At 30.2% G+C, this 16,686-nt stretch overlaps 2 protein-coding genes across 3 annotated transcripts; both read right to left on the bottom strand.

The window, feature by feature from the left end:
- Positions 1-1,058: 1,058 nt before the first annotated feature.
- On the bottom strand, positions 1,059-4,977 carry LOC114750467 (uridine 5'-monophosphate synthase). Of its 2 annotated transcripts, none has more exons than XM_028939064.1 (7): positions 4,761-4,977; positions 3,415-4,284; positions 2,987-3,070; positions 2,587-2,669; positions 2,409-2,496; positions 2,073-2,327; positions 1,059-1,246 (listed from the first exon to the last, which is right to left on the bottom strand). In XM_028939064.1, the coding sequence occupies exons 2-7, from the start codon at positions 4,207-4,209 to the stop codon at positions 1,118-1,120; spliced, it is 1,434 nt and encodes a 477-aa protein (XP_028794897.1). In that variant the 5' UTR covers positions 4,210-4,284; positions 4,761-4,977; the 3' UTR covers positions 1,059-1,117. The 2 variants fall into 2 exon arrangements, with proteins under 2 accessions (XP_028794897.1, XP_028794898.1); XM_028939065.1 differs by having other exon boundaries at positions 3,415-4,280.
- A 2,859-nt stretch (positions 4,978-7,836) lies between these two features.
- Positions 7,837-9,521, bottom strand: LOC114750463 (50S ribosomal protein L7/L12). Its single transcript, XM_028939061.1, has 2 exons — positions 9,409-9,521; positions 7,837-8,889 (listed from the first exon to the last, which is right to left on the bottom strand). Exon 2 carries the CDS (start codon positions 8,797-8,799, stop codon positions 8,146-8,148), a length of 654 nt encoding a protein of 217 aa, XP_028794894.1. The 5' UTR covers positions 8,800-8,889; positions 9,409-9,521; the 3' UTR covers positions 7,837-8,145.
- Between the last annotated feature and the right edge of the window lie 7,165 nt (positions 9,522-16,686).

Below are 16,686 nucleotides of genomic sequence, written 5' to 3'. Positions count from 1 at the left end.
TGACTTGTTCATATTTATAGAAGACACTTAAAAGCTATTTGTAATTTTTTTTTAAATTTCTTATTTTACTCCCATTTAATTACTTGTTAATAGTGTATTTATCATCAAGGTAAATTCTCTATCTGACACTTTCTTCGCATAAATACGGGTATTTTTTTTTTTTGTGGGAATGTTAAATTTTGTACATATTCATTACCTCTAACTATAATAAACTGTTTTCATCAACACGATTGGTTTATTGTCAATTATTAAAAAATAAATAAATGGAGTATATCTTACTGTTAGTAAACGTGTTCCAGTGACATTTTATCAATAGAACCTCTCATTTCAGAATTTTAGTGAAACTACACAAGAAACATTGGCAAACTAAAGTTAAGGTCAAAGAAGTCAATGAAGGAAATATCTCTTGGATTCAATTTGTTTCCATAGCAGATAATTGTCTTTGAAGGATCATGGCAATGATGAGAATTAAAATAAGATTACAAATTACATAGGGGTTAATGTATGATTTTTAACAGATGCTGCCCCAATTATGTAAATTTCATTGAGTTCAACTTGCCCATCTACTTGAGTTCCGAGAAAAACTTACCAATCCAACGCTTTATGTTAAAAGCTATATTTATTTGTATATTTAACCGATTTAAGCATGAAATGCTCTCTTTCAAAAGAACCACCTTGTAATTTATCAAACACAATAAACTTACATTTTCTCACATTTCTAACTTGCATTTCTTTCTCTAGGCACATGTACCTTCTTATTGGTCTTACTGGAGACAAAGTTGTACAAAACCATGAATTTCTGCTTTTAAGTATGCAACTCTCTTTTGTGCAGAGAGAAAATTAACTTTGTTAAAACTAATGAAAGCTATCTTTTCATTAAAAAAAAATAAACAAGTCTTTCATCCACCAAGCACAATAAAAATACTCTCTCACACATTTTCCCTTTTCTTAAATCCATTTTTCATGTTCCAACCACAGCCTTGCACTAGCAACAAAAAAAAAAGAGGACTTTTTACAGAGGTTAAAAATGACTTTTTACTGCAATTTTGGAACTGGCGTAGAAAACCCGTGATAAAAAGCCTTTTTTATACTAATGTTAAATTATAAAATAGAAGTCTCAAGTGCACTTGTCCATATAAGCTTTCCATCCTTCAAGTCGATATTCATGAGCTGCCTTGGCTGGATTTGGTGCCTTTATGATCCCACGACCCACAATTATTATGTCACTTCCATTATTATATATCACCTGCAACACCATTTTTTTTAACTGTCATTTGTCCAGAACACCATCCTCTAATATAAAAACATGTATCAATCATGTGATGGAAGCAGAGTGAAAAATATTAAGATAAAAAAAATGAATTACACATTTATTTCTCTGCAATTTCATTAAAATTGCACGGATTAAACTTCTATATTTTCGAAACCTAAGAATGAATAATGATGGATTGAGGAGAATGGAGATAAAAAAGATAAATTTTCTTTGATTTATAATTTAATAAATTTAATAGATGTTCTTTTACTTATAATTGCATAAGGGGGTGTTTAGATCAAGGAAGAGAAAATTTGATTGAGATATTCTCTTTTATTTACATTCAAACAGAAACGGATATTTTGTACGGTTAAGTTAAATTATGACCAATGAAAACAACCAAATTAGCTGGCCAAGGGGAAATGCTAATCAGTTAATCATATTTTTTTCTATTATTGTTAAATCGAGGCATTTCTCTCAACAAATTCACATTTTTCTACTCACTATAACATGGGTTCAAACAACTGTGTCGTCTCTAGCTACCCAGCAGAGAAATTCAACAATTTTGATTACCTAAATTTGGATTGTCTGAAGTAAAAGTAATAAGAGAGTGATGCAAAAAATAAGATTATGTCTTGGTTCTACTTTCTCTCTTTCCTCTTCTCTCTTACGTCAGAGACACTTTACAAACTTCTAACTTCAGAGAATCCGAATCCATACCTACCTCATGAAAGTGATCAACTTCTATTTACGAGTAATTTAACCACACACTAAGATAGAAAAATTAGAAGCAGATGTGGAACAGAAAAAAGAAACTTACAGAATATGGAGTGCTATATTTCTGCCCTAATGCATCACCACCAGTGACCATTTGAACTCCGGGAGTTGCATGAATGAAAGAAGGATTGACTGGTTGCCCTGGCCATGATGCTGGATTGACTGAAATGAAGCCAATGACAAAATCCGAATGATCCTCGGCAACTCTCACCGCTGCAGCTGTATAATCTCCTGTGGCAAGGTTACCGGCTGAACTCATTTCAGCAAGCAACAACAAGCCCCTACCCCGAGGCAAACCCTGAGTGTAACTCAGCATATGTTAGGCTGTCGTTTGAGGTCTTTCTGTAGTGAAAATGATTTTATAATAAGTATTACTCACCTTCAACTTCAATCCATCAACAATTCCTGGACCAGAAATAATGTGAGCGTTTACCATATCAGCCCACTCCAGTATGTGATAAATCCCCCTTCAAACATCAGAATATGTTGATGTCACAATAAAGAATAAACTAATGGAAGAGAAATGCAAAGGAGTCAAGAGTAGGTCAAAGTGTCACCCTGCATATTGCATAGTAACTGTGTTACCGATATCAGCAAATTTACGATCCTCAAAGACTAAGAAATTATGTTTCTCTGCAATCTTAATTAGAATATAGAATAGGTTAGGATTATAGGGAAGAAAAATGAGTGCTTCCTTAAATACTATCACATGATGCCCATATTCACATACAACACTTCTACCATAGGCAAGGAGCAGAACGTAAAATAACGTAACATTGGACATATACAATAATTCATCAGATTCCTCAAAATTTATCAGACATGATGCACCAAATTATGCATGGCACTCCACCAAAGGAAATAGGAAAATCAATACAATTTCCTTAATGAATGCCAACAGACCCCCTATAGTCTGGCAAAGCATGCACACAATAAACTTGGAATTAGGAATTTTACCATGCGAAGCTTAGAGCCAAAATCAGGAGTAAAATCGGGCAAAATATCCACGTGAGTTTTCAGCAAGCATATCTCAGGCCCAACCTAATAGGAAAATGACACAGAAAACTAGTTAGAAAGAGTTAGCAGGGCTTTACTTTTAATCACAAACTAGCTTTTGAATAGAGAGGCATGACTCTTTACCCATTCAAGCTTCAACTTTCTTTCATTTGAAAACCCTTAAATTTTCAACATATATGAGAAATCAAGCCAAATGAGAGGCCTCTAGAAATAGCTAAAATAAAATTAAAAAATAAATAAATACAGAACTTAGGCTGAAAGTGAACATCTAAGTCTCAAGTGAAAAAATTAGTGCTAGTTTGTTCAAAGGATTTCTCTTTACCACTATCTCAGGAAACTTCCTCCAAAAGAAAATATCAAGTTCTTACCTTTGCTGCAATTTCAAGCAATTCAGCTGCAGTTCCAACATCTGCAGCCAAACAAAGATTACTCTCCTTCTCGGCCATAATCTCAAACAACCTCTTCCCAGTTGGGTTCTTAGACAACTTTGCCCTTTCCCCAAAAGACAAAGCCTTGACCCTTTTAGGCTTCATTGACTTTGCTAATGCAGCAACCCTCTGATTCTCTTCCAAGAATTTCATAACAACCTCTACCATATCCTTCTCAAGCTTTCCCTTTTCCCTCAAAATGTTTACCATTTCAGTCAACTTAACAATTGAATGTAGCCTGATCCCATTCTCCTCCAAATTCTCTCTCCCACCTTGCTCTCTATCAATCAAAACAACAGCATCGCTAACCTTCAACCCTGCAGCACGCAGGGGCGCAGCAGTTTCTAATACTGAAGTGCCACTGGTAACTAAATCCTCAATGATCAAGCAACTTTGGCCAGCCTTGAAATCACCTTCAATGGCTTTAGCAGTGCCATAGTCTTTGATTTCCTTGCGGCGCATGACCATGGGAATATTCTGAGTGACTGAGACACAAGTGGCAATGGGTAGAGCAGTGTAAGGGACACCGCATACAAGGTCAAAGGAAGAGGAGGAGACAGAGGATATCAGTGTTTGGGAGACTTGGCGGAGAAGGGAAGGGTATGATATAATGAGTCGGAGGTCCAAGTATATTGGTGAGGAAATGCCAGATTTGAGCTTGAAGTTGCCAAATTTGACAGCAGAGATCTCATGGAGATTAAGAACAAGGGACTCCATCAACAACGGTGTTAACATTCCCTCACAGATAGTGTGTCCTTCAGAGAGTGTTATAAGTATAACAATTGGTCGAAGATCAAATCTTGAGACTGCCTGTTACATTTAGTAAGCAATACGATCAGCTAAAAAATTTTAAGGTAGATGTAAGAACGCACAAGATGTACAAGATTTTATCCCGAAACCTTAAGCGTGAGAATTGGAACTAATAGCGAAAAATTCACCACGCTGCTCTCATATTGTGGGAACAAAACTTGTAACTTTAGAACGCACAACACAAACAACAGTATACATGCCTCAGCATAGCCGAAAAACCACGGAGAAACCAAATAGCATTGTGGACTCCACCAATTTTCTGTCGTTTCATCATCAAAATTAATTAAACCCAAGTCCAGCCACAATGCAGCAACCAATAAAAAAAATATGGACTAATATATAATTAAACAATGCAAGATTCGTAAAAGAATGTCTCAAAATTGGGTCATAACTCATAACAGAGTCAATAAAAAATAACATTGGGATAATTCGGTAAAGAAACGTGAGCTGTGAGGGCAATTCTCACAGAAGATTACCGGAAAATGGTTATTCTCAGTGTGCGCTGGACCAGAGAGTGCTACACCGGGAAAAGGCGCGAGAAAACGCAAAGGGATAAAAGGGCGGGACCCCAAAAGAAACTAAGAGAGATCCACTTTTTGGTTGGTCGCCGCCAGCAATGCTATCGACGGTGTAGGGAATGGCAATTTCTCATATCATACTGCTGTACTGCCTCATTGCTTCGTGCTATCCGAGATTATAAAGTTTGCGGCTTTCTGGTGTCGTTTGTGATGAATTCAGGTATTCTTCGGCTCCTATCCGCATCACCTCAAGTTAATACATATTCCCTCGAATTAAAAATATACTACGTCTGCTCCTAATTATAAGTTTCTAATTATAAGAGTTAGTTGATTAATTTAAAGAGATTAAGGAAGTAAGTTAAATTAGTTATTTGTTCTAAATAAGTGTTGTCTTTTCTAAAATATTCTTATTAATTAAGTGTACTGGCTAGAACTACTATTAGAAAGACTACTTTGAAAAAAAATATAAATATGAAAGACAAAATATATTGGAGTCTTATATTTAGGATCAAAATAAAATTCAAACAAGGTCTTATATTAAAGACCGGAGGTAATATATACCTATATATCAGTAAATTTATATAAATATAAATTACAGGAGTACGAGATAACTTAGTTAACATTAACAATAATAATTTTAAATGATTAAAATGGTTTTAAAAATGAAATAACTTTCCCAATTTATAGTTATGAACAGATGTAAAAGAAGAAGTTCCTATTATCGTAACAAGATTTATTGTTATGAAGGGGGATCAATTGATTTTCACTACAGAGAAGAACATTTATAGATATGAATTGAGGAAAGAAAATTACATGAACTTCGAAGAAATTTATTAACATGGATTTGGACGTGATGCAACAAATTTTGCTGCTTGGCTTGTTTGGAATGGTGATTGGAACTTTCAAAAACTTTGTTTTTTAATCGTGATTTATAAAACACAAAGTAAATATATAAGAAAAATTTTATTTCAACTTATATTAACAGTGTTTATAAATGATTTCAAATGAACTCTTCGACCTTATGGAAACCACACTGCAACATTGCCGTTATTATTGCTAAAATACCAATCTTCTTTGTTTTAATTTTACTGTTTTGTTTATACATACAAATGTAGTTGAAACTAGTGGTCAGTTCTTGTGTTGAAAAAATTATTTTTGCCTTAATAATATCATCTGGTATATATTTAATTATGGTTTCTTCTATTTTTTGTTCTATTATTGTTACAATATTTTAACATGGCAATACATTTTCTCCTTTACTTAATATAAGACTTAATTTGTAATTTAATTATGGATATCTTGTGAATCAACTCTGCATCAATGATACCTCTAAAGTCTAGAAGGAAGGGTAATAAAATAAATTTAATAAAGAATTTTTAAATTTATATTTAGTTTAAAAAATAAGTTGCCTTTTTCATACGTTCCTGTTTAATTCTTTAGATATGTAAACTAAAATCGTCACTTATTGCCCCATAAAAATACACCAGCAAGACTTTAAAAAAAAAAATTTAAATCAACTAAAAAATGAACAGTAATTGTTTATTATCATCATATTTTAGTCTTATATGATATAATGATAATTATATCATTATATTTTATAAAAGCTACGAGGCATGTATAATTTATAATGTTATTATTTTCGACAACAAAAATCATGGATGTCAGCACAAAAATGATTAGTCTTGTAATTATGATTCTATTTTGATTCGTAATCATCAATGTTTTAAAATCTTACTAATTTTATACTTATAACTTTGATATACCTGCCTTACCTAAGCTCTTAAATTGATCCATCTCATTTTCTAGCAAATAGTAATATTTAATAGCGAAATCATTCATACATGTTTTCCGAGCATGTGATCAAGTCTTTTTTAAACTGTAGCGGACAAACCAAGAGATTGCCACCGGATGCTTAACTCAAGACATAAAAAATTCATAAATTAGATTTTAATCAAAGAACAATTAAGATAAAATTATGAGATACCAATGTGCGAATGATTTAAACTCTAGGATCATATTAATTACCACCTTAATCCTAAATATTAAAGCTAGACAAGAATTTCTGCTGGGAGGGGGAAGGAAAAAAAGCTAGACAAAAGTTTACTTTAATTTTAAATATAAAACATTAATTCAATTTGGCTCTCAAATTTATAATTTTTTTAAAAATATTCTCATTAATTACACATCATAAAAAGTTTTCAATCATAGGATAGTCATGCACATGATTAGAAATGATATTCAATAACAAGAAGCTTTATCCCACTAAGTGAAATTAGTACATAAATTGCACGATCAACAATCAAGTCTTTAGATATATTGTTATACATGATTAGCAATGAAATTCATTATTATAAATAATTAAATTAATTTTTTAATATTCACCAATTAATTATCTTTTTTTTTTGTGCTAATGTACAAATTAGTTATCTGATTTTTATATTAAAAACTGAAAAGAATATCTTTTAATTGTAGACCAAGGGCATAAATGAAATAAAATAATTAATGCTATGGACATCTCCCCAAGTAACTTGTATTTGAGACGAAAAAATTCCTTCTAAAACATGATTAGTATTAAGGAGCACGAGTAGTTTTTTATTGTGATCTTATCTTTAAAGAAAAAGTCGACCAATTCAGTTGCCATTGATACAAAAAGTCCAAATTATAATTTGACTCAACCAACCATACTGTTTGGCTTCGAAAGTTTAAAACATTTAACACGGGGCAAAAAATAATTATTTACCCCATAAAACAAACACATCTCAAACCAGCCAAACAGGTAAATAAAACAACTATTATATGTCTGAATAGAAAATTATTTACCCCATAAAAAAGGTAACATTACTGAGTATCCGTTATATTGCATTACCAGAAGTCATAGCAACAGCATGTTTCATCTTAAAGGACATGGCAAGAATAGAAACTTAAAAGTGAAATTCTTAAATTGTTTGCTATCAAGGTTCTTTATGCATATTTGATTTCACAATGGAAATCATAAAACCATGTTTTTGTGGAAGTAAAAGCGTGATTTTGATGGTTTTCAACGTGAAATTAAACATAAGTTTAATATGACATGTGAAGGATCTCTAAAGTCAATAATGTTATGGAAAATTGTAAAAAATGTCAACATTAAATGCTTTCATTAGAAAGAACTTTCCCTAGGTCTTGTTCTAATGAATTATATTCTTCAATAGCTGCACTATCAAATTCCAGCTCAAATTCATAAATGAGCACAAATGGATAAATCTGTCAACCTAGTATCCCTGAGAAAACTTTAGGAAATGTGGGGATAATGAAAAACACATTTCAATAGCTCTCCAACAAGACAATGTGCAACGGTTTACCTTCATTCCATGACAACCTTCGCACCAAGAGCTTTCATTTTCTCTATAATCTGTTCTCCATCTTCCTTAGAAACTCCTTTCTTTATAATGGATGGTGTTTTCTCCACTAAATCCTTTGCTTCCTTCAGACCTAAATCCGTAAAACCCCTGACTTCTTTGATGATCTTAATTTTTGAAGCTGCTTCATAGGATTCCAATTTTAATTCAAATACAGTCTTCTCTTGCTTCTTCTCCTCTTTGGCTGCAGTAGGTGCCTTCATTGCCATTCCAGCCAAATTAGCAGCAGCTCCAGGTTTCATATACCCCACAGTAGGCATTTCCTTTAGTCCCATCTTTTTCATCAGAATGGGACCCAATTCTGCAGATTCAGCTAGTGTTAGAGACGCCAATTCATCAACAAGCCTGAAGACTCTCTCCGATGGAGGACTCCTATGCTCAGTAGGATCAAATGTTGCAGGATCAAAATCAGCTGGGAGCCTTCTTTGATCAATTTCCACTTCCTCCACATCATCGTCCTCCTCCTTCCTTGCAGCTTGACCAAAATATCTTGGATGGACATTCAAATTACTCAGATTAAGACCTCTAGCAGTCAAACAAAGAGGTTGTTTATAGAACCCATTGGGTAAATGACTCCTTAATCTTAATAGCAAGCTCATTCTAAACTAGTAGGGTTGCTATCTGCCTCAAAATGTCTAATCAGACTAGTAAAGTATACATTGGGAACTCCTATTCCGGCAAGGAAACACCTGAAAGGAGCAGGAAACAGAACATCGATATCAATGCATATCATTTAGTCTTGAGTAAACAAATAGTTTATTAGAATCCAGAGAACTTGATAGACTACAAGCTAAAGAATGAAAAGGAAAAAAGATGCCCAATTAAAAACCTCCAACTTCGCTAGTCACTTGACTACATGAAAGCAAACATCCTGAAGTGATGGACTCAAGTTCAGGCAAACGATCCAATCAGATAACTCTCGAAAGCGCAAACGTCATATAACACTTCAACCCAAAAAGGAGGGAGAAAACTACAAATGATAACGTTACTAGATCTTTAGGTGCAAATACCATAGTCACTCATAGGTAATCTTTACAGGCATAAGACAAAAGCACATCCAGAAAATTCAAACATTCACGTCCAAAATCAAAATCTAGAAAGCCCAAGTAAGAAAGTCAAAACGTGCAGGGAATGGGATCACGCATCTTCTTAAAACCTCCAGAGCATTTAATTTAAAAGACAAAGAAAATCAAAAAGTTAACACTCACCTGGAGAACACGCCGGAGAGATCGACAGCCACCGTGGGCGATGGCCGTTGAGTCGGTTCCGCCGAACGCACCAGAGAACAAGGTGAGATTTCCTTTGCGGGCTGGCGAGTGCACAAGGGTACAAGGTGTTTAGCGTTTTGAGTATTACCCTATTCGGGTTATCGTTGTTCGGATGGGGAAGAGACTATCCTAGTATCTGCCAAACATTCGTTAATATTCTATCCAAGCACCCAAATATGTTGTCCTAGCCTTAACACTAGGCTGTCAATTTTTTTTTTTTTGAATTAAAGACTGAAAATCTTACAAAACAACACTAGTACAAGGCGAGCCCTAGTTTCCTCTGTCAATTTTAATAAAGAAAATTAAACTATTTTGACTTAAATTTCATTGTAATTGTAATTATAATTAATATATAGGTATTTATGATTTTCAAAATGTTTATTTCAATTTAAGTTTTTTTTAATGAGATAAGTAAAATCACATATTCAGCAGCTCTTTATTATTATTTTTTTTTACCAGCCATATTCAGCAGCTCACTAATAGCTTAATGTAACTTGTTTCATAAACTACTCTGAATCAAATTTACATCTTAATTTTTTTAAAAAAAACCTAACTATTATTAATTCATTTTTTGCATTTAAATATTATTTTTCCTTTATCAATTCAAATTCGCAAATAAAAAATAAAAAAACACTCACATATATTGTTTGAGACGTGCATGTGTTATTATGTTTACTTAAAAAAGAGATGCATATGTCAGAGAAACTTATTAGTGACGAAATTATCACAATATATAATATATGAAAAGCACAACAATAATTAGCATATTTTTAATGAAAAAAACAGTGGAAATAATAAGGAAAAAGTTATCTAGAATGGGCTGAAGGCCCACACCTAAAGCTGCCAATACGGGAAAGCAAATAAAATCTGCTCCTCTTTTCCTTTTACCCAAAAGAAGGAACAAAGCAAACGTTGTTTGGGAAACGGACTTAAGGCCCACATCTAAAAATACAAAATAATAAGCATATATTTACTTCTTTATAACTCCCTTTGGTATTTTATGCGTATTCTTACGTGAACCAATATGTACATTTCTATGTGAACCAATTTTTGGTATAGGTCTTCCCATATTTTATTATCTCATAAATATAATTCAGAGATATATGGATATATCCATTTCATGTCAAAAGCAGACCCTTTCTATTTTTCGATTTTTTTCATTTTTTTTATTTTTTTTGTGCATCCAGTCAAGCCCCCCTTTTTTGTACATGAAATTTTAATTTGATCCTTTAATTTTGAAAAGTATACACTTAGTTGTTTAACTCTAAACAAGCTTAAATGATAAATTTTTTAACAATCATAGTTGTTTTAGAAATTAAACTTAATATGATAGCATTTGAAAATGTTTTATCGACATTTAAGATCTTAAAATTATCATTTGAAAGTTATGGGATCAAATTAAAACTTCACACTACCTCCGATCCTAATTATAAGAGCTAGTTGACTAATTTGAAGAGATTAATGAAGTAAGTTAAATTAGTTATTTGTAATAAATAAGTGTTGTTATTTCTAAAATATCCTTGCTAATTAAGCGTATTGGCTAGAATTATTATTATTAGAAGGATTATTTTTAAAAAAAATACATAAATATGAGAGACAAAATGAATCGGGGTCTTATAATTAAGACCAAACTAAAAGTCAAATAGGATCTTATATTAAGGACCGGAGGTAGTATAAAGTTAAAGAAGCAAATTCACACTTTATTATTTTCATTATTTGTATTTTTAGGTGCGGCCTTAAGTCCGTTCCCCAAATAATGTTTGCTTTGTTATGTAACCCTAAAATAGTTAGGGTTAAATGATAATTTTTTTTAATAACTATGATTGTTTTAAAAATTAAACTTAATATGTTAGTATTTAAAAATATTTATCAACATTTAAGATTTTAAAATTATCATTTTTTATTAACAAGTTTAGGGTTAAAGGGCAAAAGTTATACTTTTTAAAGTTAAGGAATCAAATTGAAACTTTTTATAAAGTTAAATAACTAAACATATACTTTAGGTTAATAGCAAACAAAGTATTTGTTTGAAAATTTTTACCTGAATTTATTTGAGGATTTAGGCACAACACATCTTCTGCAAATGCAACTCTTTTTTAACTATGTATAATTTATGTTCAACTCTATGTGAAAAAGATTTCTAAAATGCATTTGGATATAGATAAATATAGGTGGTACATAACTGAATTGCATCCATTCAAGTTCAAGTGCTCCTTTTTTTTGCCAACCAAGTTCAAGAGCTCTTAGCCAATAAAATTTTCAGCAGATAATTTTAAGCAATATTTCCAAGAATTTATTACTTTATTTATTGATGGGAATAATAAGGAAAAGACTAGGTTGGCAAAAAAAAAAAAAGGAAAAGACTAGAAAGGGGCCTAAGGCTCACACCTATCGATAATTGAAAGCAAACACCATTTTTCATCCTTAAAGTTTCGCCAAAATTTAAATCATATTTCTGTAATTTTTTTTTGGTGAAAGTGCATCTAGTATTTTTGAAGTATTTTTACACATGCATTCAATATCTTAAAATATTCTGAAGTGTATTTAGTATTTTGAAGTATCTTTTTTCATATGTATTTGGCATTTTAAATTTTTTTAGTATAATTTTACACTTAACAATTTAAAGTACATAATGCACCGCAACATACTTTTGGATATCAAATACATCTTAAAAAAAAAAGTATTTCAAGATATTAGATGTATTTTTACTTTTTTTTATTGGATTTGTATGATTTCACTTAATTTTTAATTAGGTTTCTGGAAAAAAAAAAAAAAGCCTAATTAAAAATCAAGTGAAACTATAAAGATCTAATAAAAATGGCAAAAAAAAACTACAGTGAGTTGATTGAAAATTAGGTGGAATTATAAGAATATGATTAAAAACATTATGTAAACCTGATTAAAAATTGAAAAAATTATGGACTCAGATTTTTTTTTTTTGAAAAAAAGCAAGCATAATTTGCATCTCTCTTTTGGAAAGGTTTATCAATGGACATAATAAACACAGGGAAATAATTACGTAGGATGGGCTTAAGGGCCCCACGTAAAGTTACAAATAATGGAAAGCAAACTCCTTAAAAGAACTCTAATCAAGAAGTTCAATGGCGAGATCACCAATAAAGGAAATATTAGCGATAACTAGCGGGTCAATTCCAAATAATCTATAATTGAAGGGTTAAAGGAAATTTTTTTAAAAAAATTACAATGAAATTATAAGAAAAGATTATTACCAAAAAAAACCTTGATGATAAGTGAGCATTAGGGATTTCGTTGTTATTGTTTAATACTTGTTATTGTCAGTTTACAATTTGTTAATAAATGACTTATTATTGTCAATACATTTTGTGCCATTAGTTATTTAATGCTTGTCATTATTAGTTCACAACTTATTAATACAATTTTTAATATAAGGGTAATTTAATTATTTAACTATATTTGTAAATTACAGAATCAAATACCATTTTCTCACATGGGATGTTGAAGTATTAGGTGCCTAATTTGAAATATGATAATATTTAACTTTCTTATTTGCCATTTTTCCTATTACCTATTAAAATGAATTTTTAATATTGATAAAATAGAAAATTTGATATAAAAATTGAGCACAACTTATAACTGCTACTTATACTTATAAACAAGGGATGGTGGTTGCTAAATCACTATCACTTACTTTCATAAAGTGTCTTATTAATTTTTTTTTGCCAGAATTATTTAAAAATTAATCTATTTTATACTTTTTTCCGACATCCAACAAACTTAATTTTTTTATATTCTTAATTTTTATTAAATAAAGTAAGTAGCTCATCCACTATAGGATTCCTCTAATACTATTAATAAGATAAAGAGAGAATATTTTTCTTAATCTTATTCATAAGTCACTTTATTAAATTTTTAATATGAATATATTATTTTACACTAAAATTCGTTATTCACTTATTATAAAACTTTTTAATAATTACATTTTTTTTTAGAATTTTCTGTTTTTTTAAATCATGTCAACATGAGTTGATAACGGTAGATGCTTTTCTGTTCTAAATAATTTCACTTTGTGAACATGAAAGAGTACAGCCCCTCTTATATAAGTTTTCAGTTTATATATATATATATATATATATATATATATATTATAATCTTTACATAAACCCATGTTATTTATAATTATGAACAATACAACTTATTATCTCCATCGATTACAAAGCCCATGGTTTACTTTAATTTTAAAAGAAAATACTAAATCTTGAAACGCGTCATGAAATCTCAGTATAACTCTTGGAATACACATGTGCTTTAGAGGATTGTTAAAGATATTTATGCAATATTTAATACACAGAAAAATTATATTTGGATGATTGTGAAAGCTTTTTAGGATTATGTGAATGATAGTTTTAGTTTTTTTTTTTCGGGTAAAGATATAGTTCTTGTTTTTTTGGACAAAAGAAGATATAGTTCTTGTTTAATTTGACTTAAAAACTTCTAATCATTCAAATAAATAATATCAATTTTCTTAAAATGTTATTAAATTGCCATAGGTCCGATAATATATCAAAGTGGCTCTCTTATGAACCATCGCATTTCCAATAAAAAATAAAAATAATAAAAGCATTATAAAGAATAAATAATTTTCCGGACGTTGGAAATCATAGTAAGAAAATTTGGATTGAAACTCCCATCAAGCCATTGATGTTTTTATTTTTTTTCCCCAAAAAAATAAAGGTTTTCATTATCTTCATGGGAACAAGACATATTTTACCAATAGTACTAAATATCGTTAGACATAATAATTTATGAAATTATATTTAATGTAATTTTTTACAACAATAAATGTTAGGGAAAAAAATTTAATCAAGTTTTAATAATTTCATATATATATATATAGTTAACTGTATACCATGGAATAAAGCATTTTAAAGTGTTCTTACCTATATTATTTCATATCATATATTATGTGAGCAAACCTTAGAAATGCTTTATTTGTGCCAAAGCTTCTATGTATACTTATTCAACAACATTTTTCCTTTAAAATCTTGATCTTTAAATGATCCAACGTAACATGTTCTAAAATATTATCTTCATATGTATTGTATGCGTATTAAGACCTTCTCAAAGGCTTGATCTATAATCTGATCAAAAAAAAAAAAAAAGGCTTGATCTATAATCTTACATTGTACTCCTCCGGTCCTTATTATAAGACCCAATTTGACTTTTTATTTGGTCCTAATTATAAGATCCAATCCATTTTGTTTCTTATATTTATGCATTTTTTTCCAAAATAATCCTTCTAATAATGATAGTTTTAGCCAATATACTTAATTAGTAATGATATTTTAAGAATAACAACACTTATTTATTATAAATAACCAACTTAACTTACATCCTTAATCTTCTCAAATAAGTCAATTGGGCCTTATAATTAGGACCGGAGGAGTACTATTTATCATTATTCTCATTGAATAATCACAAACTTGGACTAATAGCTACTACATCTAAGCCTTAATATTAGATCTAGCTAGATATTGAATTTAGTTATAAATATAATATATCAATCCATTTTATTTCTCAAGTTTCTAATGATTTCTCTAAAATATTCCTATTAATTGTAAGGAGTTCCCAAGAGATAATTTCAATAAACATTATTAAAGAAGGTAATTTGAGAAATTTAATATAATTAACCAATTTAATTAAATTTTTAATTTTCTCAGATTATTTATCCTAGTCTTATATTATAGATCAGAGGTAGTCCTTAATTTTAAGTTGTTTAAGAAAAATGAAGAGTAAACATCAAATGAAAGAAAGAGAATATTCTTGAGAATATTCTTGCCTTCTTGGCATGTTGCACTCAAAGGGATGAAGAACATAAAAATAACGAGAGAGGTGTAACAAGACGAACTCAGAACTTGCAAGCTTTGATACATTAAAGTCTTGGTCTTATCATAGGTAAAATCACACTGTAGGCTGGAATATTTATCCTAAACTCTCTGATATAGATATGTATTATTGACTTAAGGTAATTCAAAATTAAAAACATTCATTTCAGCTTTTAAAGAAAAGTAGTGAGATTTTTTTTTCCTGAAAATTATAGTTCAACTTTTTGTCATTTAATAATATTGCCGTAAAATCTCATTGTATGGATCAGTAAAAGCTCCATAATATTTAATAATATTGTTGAAAAATCTCATTGTAGACTTTATTGTCCAAATATATGTAAAGGCTTCGCTCCTTGAGCAAGTGCACATTATTTTCGATAGGAATGACTCTTTTTTAGCTGCGTGCAAATCTTTACACTTCAACTATGAGCAAATTTCTTTCATTTTATATATAATTGAAGATAAGTTGTACACAATTCAAGAAAAGTCTCATATATTAGAAATAGATTGCACATAGATCCTAATCAAATTATAGGGTAACTTTAAATAATAAATTTTGTTATAGGAGATTCTTTAGCAACTTTTCCTATTTAATAAATATTGTCCTTTATCGTCATCTCATATGTCAGCAATTATCCAATGGCTAAAATTAATTCTGTTTACTAAGGGAAGTCAATATTTAATCAAGCAAAAAGTTGAAAAATAATTGTGATTAAGATTAGAAAGAAAAATAGTTAGGGGAGATGAATAGATGATGGTTCACATCTTATTGTGGCTGTGGGTATGCAGTGCCACTCTCATTATAAGACACCTCTCACCATTTTACCTGAACAGAGCTGATTACGTCCTTAAATTTATTTTAATATGAAATAAAGTTTAATATTTATCCCTATTTATAATAATAAATTACATCTTTTAGCAAAAAAAGAAAAAAGAAAATTGTACCTAATTTGGTAATTTACACTCCCTTCCCTTGTTACAAGCAACCTTAAAGAATCACGTAGATCAAAAAGCTAATTCAAACTAATTAAAGCTAATAAATGGGTAAAAATTTAAAAAAAAAATCTTTAAAATACCCTTATTTATAAGGAAAATATAGAAAAAGAATAAAAAAATATTATAATAAAAAGAATTATGAAAGAAAGAAAATGTGCTATGGAGAAATATTATATTAAAATACAATACTGAGAATATTTATTATCTAGGAAATGATGTTTTAGGGGAGAAAAAGATATTGACTAGAAAAAATTTCAGAAAAAAACCCAAAAATTATTATTTTCCAATTCAAGCATTGGGAAAGATAGAAAAGAAAGTGGACACTGATCTGGTATTTTGTAAACATAAATAAATAACT

Source organism: Neltuma alba, unplaced genomic scaffold (assembly GCF_004799145.2).
Source record: "Neltuma alba isolate B1F8T4 unplaced genomic scaffold, ASM479914v2 tig00006462_pilon, whole genome shotgun sequence".
NCBI classification, from domain to species: Eukaryota; Viridiplantae; Streptophyta; class Magnoliopsida; order Fabales; family Fabaceae; genus Neltuma; species Neltuma alba.
The sequence above is the reverse complement of the archived record's forward strand: the minus strand, read 5'-3'. Positions and strand labels throughout refer to the sequence as shown.

Excerpts from the sequence above, each read along its gene's own strand:
- LOC114750467 (XM_028939064.1), bottom strand. The coding sequence starts at position 4,209 with ATGTTAACACCGTTGTTGATGGAGTCCCTTGTTCTTAATCTCCATGAG. Across the intron at positions 2,670-2,986 it reads TTGGCTCTAAGCTTCGCATG|ATTGCAGAGAAACATAATTT; the intron begins GTAAAATTCCTA and ends ATTCTAATTAAG. Across the intron at positions 2,497-2,586 it reads GTTACTATGCAATATGCAGG|GGGGATTTATCACATACTGG; the intron begins GTGACACTTTGA and ends TGATGTTTGAAG.
- LOC114750463 (XM_028939061.1), bottom strand. The coding sequence starts at position 8,799 with ATGAGCTTGCTATTAAGATTAAGGAGTCATTTACCCAATGGGTTCTAT.